We start from the raw sequence: 25,859 nt of genomic DNA, 5'->3' as shown, positions 1-25,859 counted from the left end.
TGAATGTCTAGAGGAAGTTTAGAAAAGCAAATCAACTGTACAATGTCTTTTGACTCATGCAGAGAACGCACAATGAGAACATTCTTACTGCAAAGCTACAGCGCTAACAGGCACGCTGCTATGCAACCCAGAGTGCCATCATGATTTTAAAGGGGGAGCCTTTTGCTTATGCAGCAGCAACTCGCAAGCACCTGGTGGAACTGCACCTCTGCTGAGTTCATTATGCAAACTACTTTTCAGTCCCATGCTCCTAAGAACTGTTGTAAACAGCATAATGGAGGAGCATTGCTGTGATGAAGGCAGAGTGTCGGGAAGAGCAGGAGCTTCTTAAAGAGACAGTGGTCTACTTCAGAGCAGTTTTTAAACAACTGAAGTAACACAGTCACTTAATTGTGCGATAAAATGGCACAGTGTGCCTAGAAAACACTCAATTCCCCCAATTTTTTTATAAAAATTGTGATGGAATAAAGTCTTTTTTTTAACTGTTGAGCAAAGTAAGTGGTGAACTGGGGGCATAAAACAAACTCAGCTGTGACGAATGTGACGAATGTTCCTGTTTTCCGGGTGTTTCAGAGAGAGAGAGCTTAGACTGCTAAATGTTGGTTTATTTTTTTTTTATTAAATACGTGAAAGCAATAGAATTTAGCTCCTTTGTTTAACCAAATACTAAAACAACACCTGCTACATCCTTCTAGGACAGACAGGATGAAAGATCAAGATGGCTGCAATTTTAGAGAAAAATAAAATTTCTGGAACACAAACAGAAATGATAAACTAGCAAGATTTTTTTATGGTGTTCAGCTACATCTGTGCATGCATAAACTAGATGATGGGCTCAGCATTTTTGTTGGTGGGGGAAACGAGACAAAGCTTGGGAACCTCTGATCTAAGTTGGCGGTTATTCTTTTGAAACCATTCTTTGGTAGCCACAACACATTTGTCCAGGGATTTAAATGGTTGAATCAGCTCCTCTGCATGTCACCGAGTACTGGAACACATTAATAACACTTTTAAGCCAACATAAAAATTTGAAAAACCTAGTCGAGAGGCTGCGGGTTGTTATAAATCGGTATGGTAAATATAGTAGATTTGTTCCTGCAGTATGTTATCACTGCCACCCATAGCCTAGAACACCCACAGCAGGTTTCTCCCACCGCATGTCTGGCATCCACACAGCCTTCCCACACACTCAGCTTGTTGATTCGGACCATTTCAAACCATATTTCTGATTTTTTTTTTTTTTTTTTTGCCAGTTCACCCCTAGCCAGCAAAATAATTAAAAAGATGGGAAGGGATTCATAGAAACCAGACTGCAAATGCTTCAGCGTGAGTGTTGAGCCTCACAATCAGATACTCTGCAACATTTCGCAGTTTTGTAAATCAAACTTTAATCAACTAGGTCTTGTTTATATTACGATTTTTGAACCAATCCCTGGGGCTGAAAAATGTTCCCATCTGCTTCACAAAAGCCAGCATTTATCAAGAACACCAAAAGTTTTTAGCGCACACTTTAAATCATAAAAATACACGGCTCTGTGCTGTAAAATAAAATGCCACTTTCGAGATCTCTTCTGCATTCACTTAAGTCTCAGAGCAAACAGATTCTCATGCTGGACGAAGCTTATTTGAGTAAATGCAAAAAATAGTTTTCAATCATGAGTAGGCAGAAGTCGACATCTTTAAGATGTCACTCCTCCTCATTTTCATAATGAAACCAAAATGTATAAAGCAAAAACAGGAGACAAAAAATATCTGAAAAGAACACATGGAAATAAAAACTTGGGGGGGACCCTGAAAAATTAAAGACATAGATGTCTCAATGAGTAAAAAACAACTTTCAAAAAAAGTACAATTTATATTATGTACTTAAATATACAATTTGTTGGAACTAAACTTAAAAAATAAATATGAAGGTTAATAATATTCACAACATTTTTTCCAAACTCTTATTTTTCTAATCCAAACCTAGAAAATCCTAAAATCAAATTACATACTTTCCCAGACGGCATACAGGAACCCTGACAGGGATGTCAAAATAAAGGATAGTGAATGCATATCACATTTTTATTACAAGAAATATGAAAACAATGAATCATTTTCCTTCAATTTCACAACTGTGCCCGTTCTGTGTTGGTCTAAAATAAAAGCGTGAAAAGAGTTCACATCTTTTTAGATGTTTTAGAAAGTCTTTCCAGCCTTCTGACAGACACAATAGAGCTTTTGAGCAGAGATTTTTATCACAGTTCATCTTTTAGGTGCGAGTCCTGCAACCAGTTTGTGTAGACGGCCACCGGATCCACACTCCAGTGCTTGTGGAAGGAGACGGAGTGCTGCGGGGTAATCCTCGTTCCGGAGTAGTCATCCGGTTGGGCCTAGAGCAAAAAATAAATAGAATAAAAAATAAATGTGGTTTCCTCCGTTTGTCTCCCAGTGGATGCAAAACGGTTCCCGTTTGGGGATTCTCATGACCAATAAATGTGTAAATTGATTGATTGCCAATAGTTTATCACAATACTGTTGCAGTGGTTGTTTTGAAGTCACAAGGTTTTGAGTTTAAGCCTGAAAATGACCACTTCTTAGTAGAAAAAGTTATTAAATTAGGGTCATGCAGAGAATCAGCTGATGGGACTTTCACATTCCTCTTCACAACTTTATGGTTTTTTTCCCCCCATAAATAATACTCATTGTTCATTGAGGATCTATGCTATTATTGAATCTTGCAGGGAACTAAATGCCCGTATAATCTTGAGTTTGTTGTGCAAATTGGTAATAAGGGAAGAAGCAAACAGCATGTCATGGCCTGTACCTGGTGGAACAGCGGACTGTGTGTGATGGGAACCCCGATGGCAGTGAAGCACCTCCCCAGCACCATGTCGTCAGGAGCATCATCACTGTAGCAGCTGCAGCCACTGGAGAGCAGGATGGACACCGCCGTCCTACTCAGAACCATCCTGCACATGAACACACTATCTGTAAGAAGACGGGTTACTTCCCCGAAAGAAAGGAGGCACAGGATTTACTCAGACTTAAAGTCTGATGGGTTTGTTCATCTTTAATCTTTCCTCTCTGTTCACTTTTTCTTTATTTAATTCTTTTCTTCTTCTTTCTGTCAGATTCAGATTTTGAATGCCATCAAGTATTTAGATACAGATCTTTAAAGTTTACTTAAATTGACTTGAACTTTGTTCTTCATTTTCAAGCAGTGGTGAAGTGTGGTAGACCACGTCCAGTGGGAAAACCCACACATGTACGCTTCACACAGAGTAGCTTTAAAACAGCCATGTCAACATCAGGTGCTCAGTTACATAAAACAGCATGAATTCAGTTTTTACTGTTGTGGTTTTTCCATGTTTCCTCCAAAAACAAGAGTTTTAAAGACTTTTTAATTCACAGCAATTCTGTGAATTGCGTGTAGTGTGTATCAAAACGTTGTAGTAATTAAAATAATAATAATTAAACACCAATTGCCCTCTTTCACCCACATAGAGTCTGATCCAAATAAAAATAATGCAACCATAGACCAATAACAATAAAGGAAGAAATGTTTAAACACAGTCACAGTTTCTCTTCCACTTAAATAACATGTAGACAAGCTGATACTTGAGATGGTCATATAGAAAAAAGTATTATTTAAATATTTTTAAAGTTACAGAGCTCTAATAAATTTAATAAAGCAAGTAAGTGGAGATCATCGCTTTTTTTGATTTGTTTTTAACTAACCTCTAATTTATTGTCAAAACTGATATATAGCCCTGAAAGAGTTGGATGTAAAACTGTTTTTCATTCAACACAGATGTTTCTGATTTTACAAAAAAATAAAATACATCTCAGCTATTCCCCATGTTTTTACTAGTACTTTGAAATTCCATCTTTGCTCCTGGTTTTTGAGCAAGGAAGGGCAATTTGCCATCAACCTGCTCTTTTGTTCCCTCTTTAGTAGCGGTTCTCAACGTGGGCGGTACCGCCCCCCAGGGGGCGTTCAGAGGACGGCAGGGGGCGCTGGTGGACATTTTTACTAAAGGGGGGCGCTGGGATGCCCTTGGGGGGCGTTTAGTCAAAGTAAACTTTACACCTCAAATGCACAACAATGCCAGTTTAGACTTTGAGCAACTTGGTAAAACTGTATTTTGTAACATTAAACCATGCTTGACTGCAACTGTATCTATGGCAGCTCTTCTTCTTCTTCTTCTATTCAGTGTTTGTTAGTTTCTGTTAGCTTCTTGGTGCAGCTTCGTTCTCCTGCTACTGGTAGCTAAAATCACGATACCCTCACTGTGTATCCCTCTGAAAAATGAACCCATTTAAATAAAGAAATCCCTCCATGGGTGATACCTCGATAGAGAGCGTTCATTTTATAGCGTTAACACGGTGCTGTAAGTGGTCCGGTATGAAACGGGGGTGATAGAACAACACAGCACTTTTAAATTTCAATAATCAGAATACAGAAATTGTTTCCGTTGTTTTAAAAGGTTTATGTCAGTCTGCCTTTTCCCCATCGATACGCTTCCCGACCGCCCTGCACCTTAGGGGCTTAAAAAAAAAAAAGACCAGCACTGCGCAAAACTGTGAAACAGGAGAAGCGGGACATAAAACGGAGCGACGAACTAGATGTGAATTATGGCATAAAAACAGAGAATCCGACGCTGAACAGTGAAAAATCAACATATGTGAAACACATGACGACTAGGCTGTGCAGCAAGTGATGAGATTACTGATGGTCAATAAACGATAAAATAAATGTAGCAACAGGAAAGAAACTAAAGTGGACATAGCAATAAACCAAGAGAGGATAAAACTAATCAAATGAAACTAAATGGAAATGAATGAAGAACAAAATGCAAGAATAAACCAAGAAACTAAAGTAAATACAGAGGAATAAACTGGTATGGCAAGACCTTTCTAGCAATAATTAATACAGAGGACTGTAGACACTATTTCCAGATAAAAGGTAAAATAATATTGTTGAAATGTCATGGGTTTAAGACCATATCTAGTACTGAGAATAAATATCTTACAGACCATAACAGTAAAGAACTGATCACTTATTTATGTTTTTAATTAGATTTGATAWATTTATTTCTTCAATATTATTTTTCATGTCAGTTTTAATATCATGAGGCTGATGACTCCATGACACTTTCAATTTGACTCATTAAGATTTGATTAAGAACCAGATTTGTTCTTTGTAATTTCTGTCCGGTAAAACTATGTATCTATAAATCAATACAGGTCTATATAAAGATATAATCCATGTTTCTGTCTCATATTTGTATGGCATTAAAAGGATCTGGAACTTTTGTTTTTCCACTGAAAGCTCTGGTTTGCACAATAAATGCCATGTGGGTGAAGTTTTATGGATGATACTCTGATGTCCCATTCTCCTGAAGGCAGCACAGAGCTGCACCACCAGAAACCGACAAACACTGAAGAGAAGAAGAGCTATGATTAATGTAGTTACAGCTCTATCCATGTTTTAATGTTGCAGAGCTCAGTCGTTTTGCAAATAGATCAAAGTTTAAACTGGCATGTTGTTCATCTTTTCACAAAATAAGAATATTTATTTCCACTCTGATTGGCTGATGCAAGGCCTACTGATTTTAACTTGAATGTTCATTGCATTTTTCATAGACGCTAGTGAAAATAATTTTTATTCCCATGACTTTTTTGTTATCTGGGAAATTATTTTTGATGATACAGAAACAAGCATAAAAATCAAAACATCTACAATAGTGATAGTAATATTAATAATAAGATAATAGTCAGTGCAAAGTAGCCCGCAAATTCTTTGGTGGGGGGCGGTGAGGGACCTGGATAAAGGCTAGGGGGGCGCTGGCCCAAAAAAGGTTGAGAAACACTGATCTAGAGATTATCCATCATAACCTTTTCAGGACTCTGACTTAATTAGTCCAAAACTTTAATGCTACTTTCAGTCAGAAGAAACATGGTGGCCAATTTAAAACTTCCATTTAAACCCAAAACTGTCAGGCATATGAATATTTTTGAGTTTTACAGTGGATACCGCCGTCCTCTAATCTGGTGAGTATTATTGTTTATTTTTAAATTATTTTAATCTGTCAAAAAAAAATTAAACGTTAAAACAATTCAGCTTTCTCACCTGTATTTTGCAGTTCTCATTAGTTCTTAATGAGAAATCTGTTTCGACAGCTGAGAGCAAAACCCCTGATCACTGCCTCTTTGTTCTTCCCAGAGAGTCGATACTGCTTTGAATTAAAGGAATAGATCTTCAAGTAAGTGATCTGCGGGTTAAAGTAATTGTTTYTTTTTTTTTTTTTTTTTTTTTTAAACCAAGGCAGTAGAAATGTATTCATAAAAATTTAATGAACTCACCCGGCAGCAGAAAAATCTCTGAGAGCAGATTTTTCTTGGGCAGGTTTATGACTTAGCTGAACAAGTGACTTAACAAAGATGCATGACACAATCCCTTCAGAGATCATAGATTAACGCAAATATTGTCAAAATTCCTTACAAACTTTTCTAAATGTTCACCACAAAATCTGTAGTTTTGATTGCAAAAAGAAAAAGAAAACTAAAACAATCACAAAATCCCAGAGGAACAGCTATTTATTGATATTTCTACAGTTTAATTGGTTTTATCAATATATTCTGGCAGAACAGGCCCTTTAAGAACATTCCAATTTTTGTTGCGGCCCAAAATGAAAATGAGTTTGACACCCCTGACTTAGAGTGACATCTTCACATACCCTCCTCCTCCTGTTGTGTAGCTGTATCCGTTCTGCATCAGGCCATACCCATATCTCTCTCCCAGGCTCACTGCTTCCTTTGGGTTGTAGCATCGCAGCAGGCGCCGCAGCCGCGGCAGACTAAAAATAAACAATAACGACGAGCAACCTGATGAAAACAAAACAAATCTCATGCATGCTCTGCAAACATTCAAAAGAACACATAAAAACAATTAATTCAAACAGAAAATTTTTGTGGTTTTCTTGATAAACTGCTGGGATTAGTAAAACCTCATAAACCTCACATACAGAACCACAGTGCTGGTTCTATTGGACCTCAGCACAGAATACGACTCTCCGGTCCAGAATCCAGTTGGTTCAGGGATTTCTTAACATGTGGGGTACCCCAAAACTCAATTCTGGGACCATTCCTATTCTACATCTTCATGCTCCTATTAGTTCAAGTTATAACAAAAAATATGACTAGTTACCATGACTACACAGATACACTGTAAACATGTGACTCTGAACCCATCCATGCTGTGAACAGATAGATGCTTTCTCCAGCTGAGCAAGAACAAAACTGAACTTATTGTCTTTGGACATCCAAAGTCATTGCGTAGCTTCAGTTAATACAGCTAGAAACTAGAAATCAGACACAAAAGTCTTTATCTGAGCCTTCAGTCACATAAAGATGTTTACAAAGTCGACCTTCCATCACCTGAAGAACATTTCCAGGGCTAGCGTAATAAGACAAAAGTACACTGCAAAAACACAAATCTTACCAAGTATTTTTGGTCTAGTTTAGTGCAAATATCTTAGCAAACTTGAAATAAGCCAAACCTAACTTACAGGTAACTGTTCAGCAACTTATAGAGCTTTGTCTTACGGCAGTGGTGTCCAAAGTTGGTCCTCAAGGGCCGGCATCCTGCATGTTTTAGTTCTCTCCCTGGTGGTAGTAACAACCTTTTAAGTATGTCAGTGTTCTTCTTAGGCCATCTAACGAGCCATCATTTGATCCAGGTGCATTAAACTAGGGAGAGAACTAAAACATGCAGGACGCCAGTCCTCCAGGACCGACTTTGGACACCACAGTCTTAAGGAAACAATTCCTTAATATTGATGAAAAAGTTCTTGTTCCATTGGCAGATTATTTAACTTGTAACAAGACATTTTCTCATGTTATAAGTGAATTTATCTGCCAACAGAACAATAACTTTTTCATTAATATTAAAGAATTATTTACTTAAAACAAACGTCTATTAGTGAAAATAAGATATTTTCACTGGGAGCTAACCCACAATTACTTGGTAAAATTTTGTGTTTTTGTATGTAAATCAGTTTATGTAAATCATGCAAATCATAAATTGACTCCTATTGAACTCCTTATTGGATTCATCAGTTTCTTCCTTATTTCAGTTGTGGTATTGCAATAATGATGTCTAAATATGAAGGAAGACTGCATTTTACTTTATTTTTTAACTAAAATAAAGAAAATAGTAGTAAATATGACAACATAACCCTTTTAATGAAAAGTGTCATCAAGTATTTGAACTGTTAGTGAAATTAGACGCTTTCTGGTTATCAGCAGAAGCAGTTTTTATCTTGTTGTCACAAATGAGAAAAAAGAAGCATTAAAATATTGGAATATTCTGAGAACAAAACACTCACTGGAAGCCTATGCTTTTTTTTTATGCATACTTTCTTAAAATACGGCTTACTTCTTGGTGCTTGATGATAAAAACTCTTCTGTGTTACCTGATAAGAGTATCATCATCAACAATGACGAGCCAATCAACCTTCGGCACGGCTTCACTCAGAAAACGCCTCATGATGGCAAACGTCTTCCCACAATGTCCTTTTAAAGAACAAACAGACAGAAAGTCTGAGAACAGAAGTTGTCGTGTTTGATTTCAATATTACGCATACACATCGGTGTTTATGATCGGTGTGTCACATGAGATGATTGTGACAAGGATTCAAGCTGGTGACAAGTGAAAAGAAGGGGCATGTGATGATATAATGAAGATAAGATTTTACACTGTGTGGTGTTTTTAGTCACACTGCATCTGCTGTATTTTAAAAATATATCAGTACATTGTGATTTAACCCATAGCATTAAATATTGATTTAATGCATCTCCTGAAACTAGTTACGCCCATGAAATGTCTCATTAAAACAACAATGTGAGTTTCATTTTCCGTCTGAATATCCCTGCCATCCTCTACAGTGACCTAGAATGTAACTCTACAATTTTTCCTAGCATAGATCTATGATTATGCAAATTGAATGGAGTCTCTCTTTTTCACCTGCACCTGCTATTCTATGATTTGGTTCAGTCATTATAAAACTGGTCTATGCGACACAGAGGTAAGTTTAAATGAGTTTCAGCCATGAAGCTGCTGTCGTGCCATTTATAATCTTACATCGGATCAGGCATAACGTTATAGCCACCTGCCTAATAATCTGTAAATCCTCCTCCACCATCTGTGACATCAACTTCTCACAGATGGATTAAGATCTCTAAATTTTGTAGGCCAGGAAAATCTCCTGCTGTGCTCCTCAAACCATCCCTGAGCCATCTATTCCGACTGTTGCATCATGGGATCGTGCTTTTATCCGATATTGGCAACTCCAGACTGGGAACATCCTGTAAAACTCATAAAATGTGTGTAATTGTCTAAGCCATTGCTTTTTGGCCCTAGTCATAATGTTATGCCTGATTTGTGTGTTGTACTGTTTATGATATACATAAATAACATACAGCTCTGGAAAAAATGAAGAGCCCACTGCACTGAACCCTGTTGAAAACCTCGTGGTTATTCCATCAAATAATGATTTCTGAGCTAAAACATCAGTGTTGTTGTTTCTAAATGAACACAAACTTGTTTTATTTGCGTTATTTGAGGTCTGAAAGCACTGCATCTTTTTCGTTATTTTGTTACTTATTTTTTGCAAATAAATACTAAATTTTTGCTTGGAATTTCAGAAGCTTGTTGTCAGCATTTGATTTTACTCAAATATAAAACCAGATAAGCTGATAATTTTAAGTTGTCTCTTAATTTTTTTCCAGAACTGCATATATATTTTATATTGCATATTTACTGAAAATAAGGAATGTAAAATTTACTGTATCAAGTATAAAGACGGGGAAGTAACTATTTGCCGTTATATGTTTTTTCTAGACAATAATTGCCTTATCATCTTATTCCAAACCTCTAAAACCCTCAAAAGTGGTCAAAATGTATTATTTGAATTAATCAAAAATATAGTCAGGGCTCCTGCTACCCCAGCTCTCACAAGCCATTGGTATGCTGAGGTGATTGAATATTATCTATGTTTAAACAGAGTAGCTACAACTTTGCTGTAAGTTTTACAGCAAAGTCCATATGTGCAAAATGTGTGGTGTGTTTGCAATTTTTACATGAATGGATTTACAGAAATATAGCCGTTGGCTTAAATAAAGTTTAGATCAGATGATGAAGTATCAGAGGAAATTATGAAACATCATTTGTACGTATACACATATCACTGAAAGGTAGAAATGCCTTATGGTTTAACAGAAATATATATTTAACCATTTCCTTTAAGTGAAACTGAACAGTATGAATCTGAACAACTTGAAGTAAAAATGTGCTGTGGTTAGTTTGAAATCCTTTGTGAAAACTTGTAACTCGCACTTCAGTTTTTTTAGTTTGTTGCCATCATTTATGAGTCTCAAGTGACTAATTAGATACTTCCTGTCTGTGCAAAATAAAAACAGGAGAGGAAATTGTATTAACAAAACAGTTAAAATGTGGTACAGATGCATGCACTGCTGAAAAAGGTCCTGTGGCTGAGACATTGCAAAAGTGGAGACAGCAATTACATTCCAGTGCTTTTATAGTGTGTCTTGTGTATATATTTATATCTCGGCTGAGTAAGCTGGTTCGTTTGTGAACAGCTCATTTAGGCTGGTGAACAGAGCCAAAGATCGTAAAAAACAGATTGGGAGGAAATAAAAGAAAAAGCTAAAAGGGCAAGGTTATAAAAAAATGTAGAAAATGGGAAGAATAGTGAAAAGGACAGAGGGGATAGCAACTAGCATCTAATCTCTTCCCTTCTGTATGAAGGGACTAAACCTCAGAAGAATGGATACTGATGAAAGTGTGCTAGAATCAGTAGAAACTCAGGAAAAAAATAAAAACGTTTCTCTATTTTTCTCCATGTGGCTGCTGTCATGCATAATTTCTGGATGTAGAAACTATTGCATTGAAATTCCATAAACTGTTTCCTCTTCATTGTGGTTCTTTTTGACATAATTATTAATTTACTTTACATTTATTCAATATTACTATTGTTTAAACTTGAAATTCTCATTTAGAGAGAACTCTGATTTCCAATGGGTCTGAGGTATACACGCACACACACACATGCACACGCACTCACACACACACACACGTATACAGAAATAGTGCTGATTGTAAACCACTGACATTGGAATGAATCGAGTTTAAATAAGAATGCAGAATTTAATTATCAGCATAAAGAGTTAATTTACAGTTGTATAATGAAACTGCAATGAAGATGATATAAATGGTGAACAGATGTGGTCCCAGGGGAGTTCCATGGGATACACCTTTGTGAACAAAACAAAAAGTAAACATTTCCTGTATTAAATTCCCAAACCAAAATAATTAAATTTAAAGGTTGTTGTTACAACATGTGAAGGTGACAATTGGTGTTAAAGGAGCTACTGGTGATCAGTGGCAAACGTTTTTTTTGTTTTTTTTTATGTAACACTTTGCACACCCGACACAAAGAGTAACATAAAAAGGGATGAAAAGCAGATTATGAAACTTGAACTTCAGTTTGCACTTGACAGTATCCAAACCCTGCAGGTTTGCACCTCACTGAGCTGTACACAGATTTTCAAAAACACAGTAGTAATTTTTCAGTGAGTTAAATCTTCCCATTGTCAATTTTCCAGCTCTTTAGCCAATCAGAACCAACCATTTTCCTGTTTATGTTGCTTTCCTTGCTTGCAGTAGCTCCTGGAGACATACATGTTTTTCCGTTGGTTTCTCTGCCAGACAATATTGAATAAGCATTTCGTAGCTCGGTATTTTAAATGTCCATGTCAACTTCATCGTTTCCGACAGCAAGGCAGATGAATTTGTCTGTCATGAAATAACTCTGCCTTATGTGTTCTTGCTGTTAGGCTTTTCTTTTTACATGTACGCTCTGTGTAATGACTTTGTCAGGCAATTTTTTTCTAAAACAACAATCCAACATTCAAATATATACTTTATTATGCGACTCGTTTTTTTTTATTGCTACTTTCGTTCATTTGCTAATGTTGTAATTCAGTGTCCAATGCCATGTTTCCTAACATTCGTTCTCATTGCCCACTGGCAGCATGTTTTAAAAGTGTCCCTGATCCAGACAGATAATTGCATTACCTGCTCAGCATGCCATCAAGTCCTGCAGAGGCCTGCTAATCACCCATTTATAGTGCTCTGCAACAGGTAAACATCTACCAAACTCTGGACAGAATGTCCTAATGATGAGGGTCAACAAGTCTAATAAGTTGAAAGTCGAGGCAAAATGTTCTAAAAAAGGTTATTTTGATGACATTGTTATTGTGAAGCCTGATGCCTGTGGGTATCAGCGTAGCAGAGCTGGTAAGACAAACGGCAGAAAAGACAAAATTGTACCGTTTCAAACTCTGTATGAGCCTGTAACTCATGAGTAAGCAAGAGTTATAGGCCCAAACACAACTGAAAAAGAGGAAGTGGTAAAAAATTATGATAGAAGTCTTTTCTGTTCATCTTTGTTTACAGAAAGCAATAAATGCAGTGAGTAAGTTCACCTCTCTCAGTATTGGGCACTCCAAGGTTGATGGTGGGTATGGAAGCATCGGTGACATCGCTATAGTACTCTAAATAAACAGCGTGTTTTTCCCAGGTGGACTTCACTACTGGTACTGTGAGGAAGCAGAGAAGAGAAGCAAAAGATCACCATTAAACTCAGACATCAACCTTTCGGAGCTACAGAGTCAAACTGACTTCTTCCAAGGTTTCCCCTAGAAAATCTGCTAAGTGGTGGAAAGGCCACTGGAGCCACCAGCCAGCAGCCCACTGAGTTTATGTGTTAAAAAATGTTCAAAGTTAACAGGAAATTTGAAAACATGACTAGATAATTATGTCATTAGAATATGTTAATAACAATACTTCAACACCAAAAAGGCAGGCATATAATACTTTTTTTTTTTTTAGATAAATTCTAATAAAGAAATCAGGAAGTGGATTTTGAAACATGCTATGCAATGCTAGTCACATTAAAAAGTGAAATAAATTAAAATAAACTTTACATAAAATGGGCAATTCTAAGTAGACATTTGTATGCTTAAAGCTGCAATATGAAACATTTACGAAAATGTTTTCACCATGTCATGACAGTATGGTATGAGACAGATAATATGCTAAAAAAGCTTCTGTACCTTCGCTACTATTGCAGTCTGTAAAAATGCACCATTCCCAGTAAAAACAACCAATCAGAGCCGGGATGGAAGGCCTTAGCGCTGTCAATCGCATTCGTTCAGGACGTCATCGTTGGCTATGCTAACTAGCCTCAGCATTTGGGACAAACTATGCCGTGGTGAACCAGCGGTAGCGTAGAAGAGAGTGAAGGGGGGACATGTGAGCAGCACACGCCATCAGTGATTGACAGCACTCAGACCCTCCTCCTGGCTCTGATTGGTTGTTTCTGACACAGTGGTGTATTTCTGCAGTTAGTCCTGGGAGCACTGGGAGAAGGCGGAGGAGCTTGATGTCTTGTACTGTTTTGAACCTTGGATAGTATGAGTTACAACATTTAATTTCCCCCTGGGATCAATAAAGTGTTATTGAATTAAATTGAATAATCTTTATCAAGTTGCAAGTGCTTACAGAGAGCCAGGCACATCTGTTCATGCCAGAACAGATGTGTAACAACAATGTGAGGTGTAAATGCACACGCCATGCATCAGTCTTTGTTCACAAAGACTGTGGGATTGGTGCATCCCCCCCACTAGCCCAGTTCAATGCATCAACTATGAACCTAGCTTAATCCATCTTTGCTTTCACTATTACTAGCGTATTAAAAACAATCAACACTTACCACCAATGACTGTGGTCAATAAAGCCTGACGGCCAGCGAGGATTGTAATACGCTGGTTTCATTCACTCTTTAGTGACTGAAACCAGATTAATGGTTGCCACTTTAAAACCAAATCTGTCAAAAGTGTCTCCTTGAAAGGCTTGTATCCTTAAATCATAGAAGACTGCTTTTAATTAAGGGACAGAAAGGATAAAGCTCTCACACTGCACATTAATCTGGATAAGAGTGTTATCTATAAGACGAAGGCAACAAGATGATGATTTTCAATTAGAGTTAAATCAAACAAACTAAATTTTGATCCATTACAAGAGGGACCAATTTTATATTCATTTATTCCTAAACACATCTCTGTATTATCAAAATGTGAAGAGGACACTGTGACATTCTGCTATGCAATTCTAATAAGCCGAGTTCAAACCAACGCACAAAAAAGCAAATTAAATACCCCCCACTCTGCTTCTGATTATGTTAATTGCTGTAAAATAGCCTGTTGGCTCATTATGACCCAAAAAAAAAAAAAAAAAAGACACTAGTGTTTTGGATGATTACACAAGCAGCTAAAATTTAAGCAGGAAATTTAGATGAGGATGTAAATTTCAATATGCAGCCTGCACCTGACTGAACCGGTTAGCAACAGGTACTAAATTAACAAGGGAAAGAAAAGAGAACAAATTAGGTTATTGGAAGCTATTCACCTGTAATCATCTTTAAAGAAAACAGAAATGTATCTGAAAGTTGAAATATTAAATACAGTACCAGGTAAAATCAGTTTTGTACTTTAGCTACATTTCAACCTTAAAGTTTGATTAATTTTACTGGGATTGTGTGTGAATGGCGAGCAACAACAAGTGAAAGGAAATGCTAGCCTTGGAAAAAAAAAGTGACTGAGCCATTGTTAAATCCAAATATCACACAGGGTTGAAATTTATCACAATTTACAAACTCAACTTAGAACAAATATCTTAACCCTAGATGGTAAATTAAGCAGAACTTGTTTAAACATACCACAGACAATAAGCATAAATGCAGATATTTGGTAAACAAATTAACCCAGTTAGGTGGCAGACAGAAAGGTACCAATATGATATGTGGTATGTGTAGAATATGCATCAGCAGGCATTTACAGCAGTCACTGAGAAGTAGTTAGAGGTACACAATTGTCCAACAGAATCACAGATGTAATACTCACCTCGCACTGAGTGATATTTTTCACAAGTTTTCACAGCAACAAATATATTATTCTTTGATACAGGATTCCCCTGGAACAGAAATGGAAAGATTGTGTGTTTTAGCAATTCTGAAAAAATATACAGATGTTTACAAACTGTAGGCATTCAGTGGTTTTTTTTAAAAAGCCTCCATCTATCTTTGCTCTCCAACTGGACAGAAAATAACTGTTGAGAGAAAATTGTATCACTGCATACAGACATAACATATTTGTTATCTGAGGAAACAGGAGAAAACTAAGCATAATTTAATTTTAAAAAACAAAATAAAAAGTGGCATGACATTGGCGACGGTGAGGAGGACTTATACTTTCACTGTGACCAATAAGCCACAACCAAAACATAGTGCCAAACATAATTTCAAATACATTCACACCACTTCAACTCTACAGATTTGTCTGATTAAACTACAAGCTTAATGTATTTTACTAAGATTTTATCTCACAGACAGACACAAAGTAGTAAATAAATGTTTAGTGGAAAGCAAATGATGAGAGGCATTTGAGATAGTTTGGAAATAAACAATTTTTTCCACTCTCTCTCGACACCCCTTAATAAAATTAATTGTCCTTTTCTGTAATTTAATTTCAAAATGGTGCAGCTGTTCAGGGAAAGCCTCAAAGCTTTATCAGAAAATATCAGTAAGCAATTATGAGATACTTAATGTTGGTCTAACACATAAAATCTCATTAAAATTTTTGAAGTTTGCAATGGTAATGTGAGAAAATATGAAAACATCCAAGAGGGTATGACTGTTGGATATGCCAACCTATCCTGGCATATCCTGTTTATGCAGACATTTAGTTTGCATCATCACAAACAAAATCACGTATTTGAGGATTTTATAAATCATTCATGGTTTACAGTTTAGCAGTTCTTAATATGTCTGTTTTCTTTCTAAGCCCCAAACATCCATATCATAAGACTACATTAATAAACGTGTTTTGTTTTTTTACCTGTGTCCTTAATCAGCTAATCTTTGCAGCCCTATTAGGTTTTGTTATTGACTAAATGCTTAGTACAGCGTGTGCTTGGGGAGCTGAAAGTGTTTCCATTAGAGAAATAAAAAATATTCTGCATAAATAAAACTTAAAACAATGGCCTTCATGCCATTCAAAACAAATATTACTGCCACTTATGTTGTTTGTTTGATTACCATCAATATGTTTCAATGATTTCATTGCCAAGAATATTATGAATTATTCATCTTCAGGAGACTAATCCCAATAAACCCTTAAAAGTTATTTCTACTATTTAACTGGATTTGTTTATTTATTTCTTTGTATTCTCTTATATCAACATATTTGTTTATAATAAAAACAAAAGTTGCACATACACAGTGGGGCAGGTAGTTTGTGAATTTGGTTGCACAGTTGTCCTTTGTCTCTGTACAAAACTCTGGAACTGTGGTCAGCTCTGGACCTCTCCCTTCCTCCCAGATAAACAAAGCAATCTATAAAAAAGGAAGAAAAAATGTGACAAAAAGAAAGACAAATGTTGGATATTTGGATAATTAGTTGAAACAGTGAAAAGTAGATTTTCACGTCATCCAATGGTGGCAAATGTTGAAATTTATCAGAAGGAAAGTTGGAAAGATATGTTCTCTTCCTCACACATGCTCGCTCATTAACTTTCTCTGAGTCATCTTTTAGGTCATTGGAGAAGACTTAGGATGGCCTGCATTTTAATTAGATTATTCCAGCACAGTTTGCTACGTGCAAGAAATAATATCTCCAGCTGGTCTGGAAATCAAGAAAGTAAAGTTCTTCATTTTTACTTGAAATGTCTTTGAAATTTCATACAAATTAAAATCCAAAAGCTGTACCTAAGTTCATGTAAAAAAAAACAAAAAAAAACTCAAGTGTAAAAACTGCCTTCGGGTGTCTGCGTATCACAAGTCCCAATAACCTGCATTGCAGTGTGATGGGGTGAAAATACTTTTGCAACTACAGGAAACCATCCCTACATGTTTTTTACAATATATTTTCTGAATATACAGGCTCCTCGCTGAACCCTGACAATGATGACACATGAAAACATACAGTAGCCGTTTTGTAGCAGATAAGTTTTAACATGCGCCACGAAAACACAGAGGTTGACAAAATCCCCATCAGACCCCTAGAGGTGGTTTCGAGTACCTCGTGGGTCAAGTCGATGGTGAAATCCGACTTCAGATTTTCAGACTGAATCCGCTCAGCCAGTCTGAAACACAAAAGAGATTATGTAAGCTTTACTGCTAGTGGAAGCTGAAACCAGGCAGTGAAAGGCACAGAAAATGAATGAGAAATCAGCTTTAGGAGGCTAGCTTTCAGCAAATCTGAAGGTTGAGACTGCATCCAGTAAGTGATCTAATCAGTTATCTAATAGTGGTTTTGAAGAGTAATGTGAAGAATTTATGAGCACTGACTTTTTTTTTATTGGAGAAAGGATTCTAATTGATACTCACAAGGTGGTTCATTTTAGAGAAAAATAAAATAAAAAGCTTAATGTGCGGAAAAAGACTGGAGGAAAGGACTGAAACGGGTCATTTTCACACATTTTCAAACACAACAGACTATCTCACACACCTTTGGTGCAGCGCAGCACTTAAAGCCCAACCAGCTGCTGGGTCAGGGTAACCAAAAGAAGTGGGGTCTTCAGAAAAGGCGTAGTGGTGAACAATGGAGGGCTTGTTGTCATGGAGACGCTGACCCAAAAACCATTCCTGTAAATAAGAAAATGGGAAAAAAAAAAAAGATTTTCTCAGTTGGTTTTCAAAAATACTGTCTGTAATCCACATCCAGTCCTTCATCGATAAACAGTAAAATAAAAGTCTCACCTCTTGGACCGGATATCTTTTAAGAACTTTTTGCAGAACATGCAAAACAACCATCGTTTCCTCTTCTATGAACAAAAACCAGGATGCCGATTCTCCATAAATAGCAGAGAGACTGGAAAGATGTCCAGGAAGTTATTACGTTATTCCCTGTATTTCCCACACAGGAATATTTACAACAGAAGTCTGGACAATAAAACAGTTGCGATTTTGTGACTTGTTTAATGTCGCAATTGGTGCATTAAACACTCACAGAGGAAGAACAGGAAGAATGCTCCAGTTTCCTTCATAATCTGACAGCTCATGTAGGAGGAGAACCACTGGAAGCCCCTATGTGGATTAGAATAAACAGACTGCAGTTCATCAAAATAATTTAATATACTTGGAATATAAAGTCTATTAGCTTCCTTTTTAATATACAACCTAAAAAAACTCTTTTTAAACGATGAAAACAAGGCAAAAATGTACATGTCGTACGTAAACTATATAAAATAAATACTTTTGAATCAATGCCTGAAATTTTTAGTCATGCATGTCCGATTTACCATTAGGAGGCGCTGTTCTGCAAAAGAGTGGGGATTTTATCCAAAAGTTGTAAACATTTTTACTCAGACTGTATTTAGCATATTTAAAATAAAAAGTTAGATAGATTTAAAATTTTAGGCTTATTGTTAAAAAGCAGTGCACCAGTGGCTTCAAAGTGAGATTAGATGAATCTAATAGACTTTAAAGAGTTGGAGCTCATCAATAAAAGATAAATCATCACAATATCAGTGGAAAGATATGTAAAAAAAAAAACAAACTACTCAGCAGATATGTAAAGGCGTTAGTAGCTCTAATGTCACCTTTTGTCCTATCAAATAATGAGAAGGGTAAGTAATATTTCACATGCCTTTAAAAAATGAAATGTAGATACATTTTTTTAATTAAAACTTATTTATTGTTCAGTTGTCCTTTGTGGGATGCCCATCTTGTTTCCTTTTAAAAACAAACCACTACCTCTAAGTCTACTAGAGGTATGAATAATAACAACATGTTGTGTTTCTTTCCCTTCACCCTACATCTCTGGATTATCTTTGTAAAGTTTATAGACGAAGCAGATACTTTGTGGGCTCACTTTTAGTTTCCAGCTTTAAAAGGAATAAAATAAAGACTTTCAAACTAATCCAGGGCCTCTCCAAATTGTCCCTATGTGTTAGTGTGTGTGTGTGTGTGTGTGTGCATGGTTGTGTGTCTCTGTGTTGCCCTGCGACAGACTGGCGACCTGTCCAGGTGACCCCGCCTCTCGCCCGGAACGTTAGCTGGAGATGGGCACCAGCAACCCTCCCGACCCCACTACTGGACTAGGGTGTAAAGAAAATGGATGGATGGATGGAACTAATCCAGAGTCTCTAACAATGAAGCTTGTAGTGAAGTCTGATTGAAATACACCTGAGAAGTAAACTAAAGTGTACGACAGTCGCAGTGGAGCCATTCGAATATAAACCAGTGTTCTAAACTCCCCGTCCAAAGAAGAAAGAATGAAAAAAAAAAATGACATGTTGGATTAAATCATACGAACCAAGCCGAAGCTGAGATATTGTCTTCTAAATTGACCCACACAGCACTTAATATCCTTTCTCAGCAATTTCTTAATTAGGAACATCTTTGCAGTCTGCTTCTGATGTGGAGCTTTGAGCCAGTTATGCTGTCATTTGGACAGAAGCTACTATATTTGATCACCTTCCTTATAAAATGACTAATGTGGAAAATCTCACAAATCTTCTCCCAGTACCCATTTATAGGCCTAACTTTTTATCAGAATCTGATATAATAATGCATATCCAGCTAAATATGGATCTAACGAATGACTTAACATTGCTTTCCTGTCTGATATCCCTCACTTAATTTAAGCCACAGATGGTTATTCACTCTAAGACTTGGATTTGCATAAAAAAGGAACGTTTTCAGGATGTAGAGATTGCCAACAGACATGTGACAAAACAAAACAACACCAGCGAGTACATCTGGTTTACGTGACTTTAAAAACTGGAAGACTCCAACGTAGCGGATTAAGACACATGCACTATTTTGCTCTGCATATTTCCATAAACATTTTGCATTTGAATCAGCCAAGCTGTGATTAGGTTACCCAACACTGGATGAGAATGAAGGGAGTACGTGACCATGCATAAGCATTTTGACACTTTTTTCATTGCATTTGGAATAAAAATTCAACATTTAAGCAGCTAAGTTAACCCAATGTGTTGGCCTCATCTTCATACTGTTGGGAAGCAGCAAATATATGTTTGTATCTTTGATTTGAGTGAAAGCAAGTTACTTAAGAGACCATCTTATGGCAACCCCCCTCCCCAAAAAAACATTTTTACTTGGCCTCTGGTGCAAAGGTTTTATCATGTTCCAACTGAACAACTAAGACAAGAACAAGATCTACATTCAGAAGGAGTGATGGTTCATATTTTTTAATTTACATAACTTGGTTTATGAGTGCACAAAAAGGTTTTAACAAACACATGAGGACTAAATGATGCGGCTGGAGAGATGCAGACCTAAAATGTTTAATTACAGCTGGTACAGCATGAATAATCTCATTATAAATCAGTGAGGAGGTTTTTGTTTCCTTATAATTGATAAGTTGGTATGAGAGGAAGGCAACTATATGAATCAAACGGAAATGATGCTGCGCATATTTTAGTGGCAACATTAACCCAGTAGTTGAAATTAAAACAAACATCCAGCTAAATACACAATGCAAAACCTCCTCTACAATGAAGGACCCATCAAGCAGAGGGAGGTATTACATCTAGGAAGAGCAACACAGTCTGTCACTGCAGCATGTACACATCAGATGTGCTAGTGGTGAGATTCTCAGCATGTCTCTGAGCACTTCTAGAAGATGTAGCACCCATTACGGCCGCAAACAACTCTGTAGGAGAAAATGAAAAGTTTCCCCTTTTTTTGTATGAAAAAAAAAATTCTTTCAGGCAGGAAAAACTTTTTCTAGCACTTTCCACTCTTTATTTATACACACTTCCACCTGGTAAATGTATTAAACATTTGAAGGCATTTGATTGTTATGCTGAGCTTTTTTAAAAGCAAACTGCTCAGTCAGTCAGATTCTAGATGCCTCTAGTTCAGCCTCCGGTACTAATACAAAAAGCTTCGCCGTTATCTTTGACAAGGATGTTTCCTTTAAATACCATATTAAATAGGTTTCTCCTTGTTTCATCTGTGAAATATTGCCGATCTATATGCTGCAACTGAGCGATGCTAATCTTTATTATCAGGAAGCCCAAGTGAGCGAAACGTCTTCAGCTTCTCCAAAATGTTAGAGTATGAGTTCTGTTGAGAATTAGATCATATTTCTTACATTTTAGGTCCTTTTCATTGAGTTTGTTTGCTTTGGGTTTCTGCTAATCCTTCCCAGACCTCCAGTTCACTGATTCTGAGCAGCAGATGGCCGCGCTTACTGAGCCGGGTTCTGTTACAGGGTTCCCTGTTAAAAAGGAAACGTTATTTTCCACCAAAGGCTTCAGAATGAGACATTACTGGACTTCCTTGGATAATGTTTTAGTATTAGGTTTTAAAAATACACTGTGGTATCATGTGAGCATTCTTTAATATGTTTATCTTTAATATGCTTATCCACAAACGACTACCGTAAGTGTTTTGCGACCATGCCGCCGCTAGGGGGCAGTATTGTCAATTTGAGGCTATTTTTGCATCTGTTCACCCTGCAGATTTGATTTTAGAGTCAATGTGATACAAAGTTACACCTTTAAAAATACATTTCTGTCCTGGCCCCAGATGGCTTGCCACGTTTTCTTCTTTTCAAATTAAAAGTTACCACAAATGGCATTGGGCTGAATTTCTTGTTTGCATAATATTGCATAAAGATGATTTGAATTTGAGTTTGTCTATATGATTGGTCTAATTTAATAACGAATGTCTGTATAAAACGTTTTTCTTAATATTACATTTTTGTAACTTATTGTGATAATAAGGCAAAATAAACTGAACTGAACTCAAATACATTTCAAGAAAAAGTTGAAACGGAAAAGTTTGAAAAAGTGGAACGCAAACGTCTTCCTATACAGACATAATTTTTGTTGTTTTGACGTTTCACTAATGATCACTAAGCAACTTATTTAAATTAATTTTCTATGATGGACGTCCGTCATGTCATGGAGCTTCTTATTTAAACTGCCGAACACGTTAAAGAGTGGCTGCATTGACACCAAAGTGATTCTTGGCACTCGCGGTCCCTGCAGTTCAAGTCCTGTTTCTCATAACCCACAGATTCTGTCTCAGGATGAAGTTGGGGTGTGAATCATCAAAACCATATGGTTCCAGAAAACAAAAATCTTATGGTTGTCAAAGTCAATCACTGCCCGTGGAACAGTTCTTTGATGTTCTTACAAACACACCATTTGCGGCTGAAGGGTTTCCAGCTGACAAACCACATTTATTGTTTACAAGCTGCAGTGATTGTAGATGACACCACCCCACCGAGAGGTTACAAGATTACAAAACGAGTTTGTTCAAGTTTCAGAAGTGAAATGTTAGACTTCAAACTTTAAGACCTACGTAAATTACAACAAAAAAAAAACTAACCAATAAAGTAGGTAATGATTTATGCCTAACAGAAGTGAAATGCCATGTGACTCGGTGCCTTTTCAATTTGATTACTCAACTTGGAGTCTTTCTCAAAGGAGAACATAGATCATAGAACATAGATCAGCATGTTGCAGCAAGGTGGCTCCCGTGCAAGTACAGGTGAGCGATGTATTAATTCAAATTATTAATACATGGTTTTTCAAATGCTTATGCACACCTGTTATGTTTTACCCATTAGTGCAATGAAATTAACTTCACACCTATTAGCCAACATCTTAAAACTTTGTTTTAATAGGTACCATCAATAAAATACACTTTTCTAATGACAAAGGAGCTGCAAGAAATTGTGAAAAAATATTTCGGATTCCATCCTCTAAACTAGGGAAGGCTGATTTCGTAATTTTTTTTTTTAAGTCATTAAATCTGCAGCCATAAATTTGTCATGTTTTTCGGCTGCCTTGTGTCAAAAACATTGTGCAGAAGATCAACTTAATTATTCTTAAGCTACGTAATTTTGAATTAAGAAGAATTAACAAGACCTTACTGGACAGTGTTTAAAAGAATATTTAGATTTTTTTCTTTATGCCTTTGTCCACATTTTATCTTTCATTTTAAGAGATAACATTTTATATCTTGGGAGTAATTTTAATCTGAATGTTTTGATCAAAATTATATTTCACTTCAACTACAGAAGGAAAAATATTTTCACGGTTTCAACATAAACCTGAGGACCAAAATCAGAAAGGCAGCAGCAATTAATGCATCATGACACATATGGAAATTCATTTTTCACTGGATGCTGTAATAAACATCGAAGCACCCACAACGTTGTTTTTGTGACTGAGACAGTAGGAGGGACGAATAAACATCTCAAGCAAACATCAAGTTCTAAACTCTGAGTCCTTAACTGCTCAAAAAATATTACCTCCCCGAGATTAGCCGCATCCTGCAGAATCTTTTCCTTCCTTTGGTAACCACGTTGGGCATGGTAGGAGTTCTTCTGACTCTGAATCACTATTACCAACTCCTCCAGCACTGTCCAGAAAAAGAGAAATCCAGAAAACAAAAAATTAGAATATTAAATTCCAGGTTTACTCTCACTCTAAATATAGCATGCAGACATAGAATAGAATAGAATAGAATAGAATAGAATAGAATAGAATAGAATAGAATAGAATAGAATAGAAACAGCTTTTAATGTCTCACTAAGGAGAAATTCAGGTGTTACAGCAAAATCAGATATTAAGTTTCACACAAAAAGTTCTTAAAGTGTTAAAACAATATATAAAAACAAGATTAACAATAGCAACAATCATAGTAATAATATACAGTACAAGCGTTGACGTAAAAAAAATACTGTGCAGTTATTAGAAATAGAAATATCAGACTCACGATCCAAGAGATGTGCAAGAGTCAGATTACTTTTTCAAAAATGTAATGCAATGTAATACACGAGGAGTATTTTATGAAGTCCAATCTAACTTTCAGTAACAAGAACTATCAGCCTATTCTTTAAATCCTCAAGCTAGTCTTTGAGTTGCAAGTTTCAAACTTATGGCGCTGAGATTTTCATTTAGACTCTGCCACCCTGGGAAAATAGAAATCTACAGCAGCAAAACTTCAGGAGGAAATTAAAATGTTGTCAGCGCTCTCCATGAAACTGGTTTCATTTTCTAAGTGAAACCGTTTACTACAAAGCATCAAATCACTTGGAACTAAACTCCTCACTCACCAGCAGAGCCCTGTGCAGCCGGATCCTCGTGATTTGAAGCCTGCAGGGAGGCAGAAGGAAACACATTAGGTGGGACACAAACCACAGTGTTAAAAAAAATATGTATCGGTAAGTTACTTTTACTAAATTAATGTCTGGAAATGAATTTGTGTCACAAACAGTTTTATTATTCAAAAATATGGCTGAAGGAGAAACTATCTTCATCATAAACTTAAAAAACTACATTTCTGTTTCTTGCATTAGGGCGCAATTAGCACCAAAATAACTGCACTTCAATAAACAACTACAATAAAAACCATTGGGAGCCAATAATGACAGTAGTCTATTTCAATTCAAATAACTTTCAACTTACAATGTACTATATATACTTAATAGTAGGTGTAGTTTTAGAGCACCAAGTTTAAACTTCTGCTAATATAATTTTGAAGCAACGCCACTCTTACTCCTAAATGATAAGCCAATATTCACCAAACAGACACATTTTTAAAGTTTGTTTTAAATTTAGACTTGTTGTTTGACACAAGTTTCATTATTCTGTCACTTTCCTTCTGCTAAGTCAGCCGTGCCATTTAGAGGTCAAGTGTAGTAACAGTAAACCTTATTATCAGTGGAAATATTTTGAACTGCCACCCATCATACTGGTTCTCAGTTAATCTCACTCTACTTACCAAGGTGACTGGATTTTTCTTTTGTTTTTACTAGTATCAGAGGTTTTAATACACATGTTGACCACACTTCTCACATTTTATTTTTTTAAAAGTGCAAAAATTCAGGGATTAATGGTTTTGTGAGACACTGTATAATCATCAGTTTTAAAATAATGCTTTAAAAAGAAAGTTTATTCAAATTCAGTATCAAGCAACAGCATATTGACTGCACTCAAAGCCTCGAATGGGTAAAAAGCCCATCAGCAATAATCATTAAATCTAGAACCTTTCACATGGCTTTAAAATAAACATCTATTAAATTCTTGCATGCAAAATAAATATTTTCAATACGTTTACAAAGCTTTAAAAATCATGTCTACAATCTATTAAAATGCTTAATGCTTATTGACTGATTTTTATATATATGTATAGTGATTTAAAAGTGTTGCGTCAAGTTTTCAAACACTATAGAGGAATAATTTCCTTTTCTGATATCATAATAAAATTTAAGAAAAAATTACAATTCAATCAACACTACAGTGAACCTTTTCAATGAATTAAACTGATAAAGATAAGCCCAAAAATATGTTTCAGACGTCCTAATTAAAATTAAACCAACGTATTTTTACTTTACTATTGTAACGACCTTAACTTTGAAGTTTATATCAACGCCACTTCCGCTCGTTAGCCGACAGTCTACCGAAGTGTTTCCAGCTTGGTGAAGCGAGTTAGCTAACGCTGACTGAGTGCAATTACAGCATTTACTGCACTTACCGAGCCAAAGAAAAAACACAGCGACCAGTTCACAGCCATTAACCACATTATGCTGAGACATGATAGCCGTGGCTGCTGCTTTACCGACCGGGGACAGCTTACGTCATTCCTGGGCTGCTTGAGCCGTTTGGAGCTGCCAGTCCACTTGCCTGTAAAGCGAGGGTTAGTTACTGCGAAGTTGTAGCGGCCTCTAGTGGACACTGTCAT

At 36.4% G+C, this 25,859-nt stretch overlaps 1 protein-coding gene across 1 annotated transcript; it reads right to left on the bottom strand.

The window, feature by feature from the left end:
• On the bottom strand, positions 1-25,859 carry b3glctb (beta 3-glucosyltransferase b). The gene is made up of 14 exons (XM_008427349.2): positions 25,653-25,859; positions 24,232-24,271; positions 23,425-23,534; positions 18,136-18,212; positions 17,886-17,997; positions 17,635-17,771; positions 17,206-17,269; positions 16,404-16,520; positions 15,031-15,100; positions 12,553-12,666; positions 8,460-8,559; positions 6,723-6,842; positions 2,807-2,951; positions 1-2,372 (listed from the first exon to the last, which is right to left on the bottom strand). Exons 1-14 carry the CDS (start codon positions 25,857-25,859, stop codon positions 2,238-2,240), a joined length of 1,548 nt encoding a protein of 515 aa, XP_008425571.1. The 3' UTR covers positions 1-2,237.

The sequence above is a fragment of the Poecilia reticulata genome, linkage group LG14 (assembly GCF_000633615.1).
Source record: "Poecilia reticulata strain Guanapo linkage group LG14, Guppy_female_1.0+MT, whole genome shotgun sequence".
NCBI lineage: Eukaryota > Metazoa > Chordata > Actinopteri > Cyprinodontiformes > Poeciliidae > Poecilia > Poecilia reticulata.
Note: the sequence above shows the minus strand (reverse complement) of the source record. Positions and strands in the feature narration are given on the sequence as shown.

Bases quoted from the DNA above. Each gene is read 5' to 3' on its own strand.
- b3glctb (XM_008427349.2), bottom strand. From the start codon at position 25,859: ATGACAGTGTCCACTAGAGGCCGCTACAACTTCGCAGTAACTAACCCT. The intron at 23,535-24,231 runs GTGAGTGAGGAG...TTTTCTGGACAG, and splicing joins GGCTGCACAGGGCTCTGCTG to TGCTGGAGGAGTTGGTAATA. The intron at 2,373-2,806 runs GTACAGGCCATG...TTTTTGCTCTAG, and splicing joins ACAGTCCGCTGTTCCACCAG to GCCCAACCGGATGACTACTC.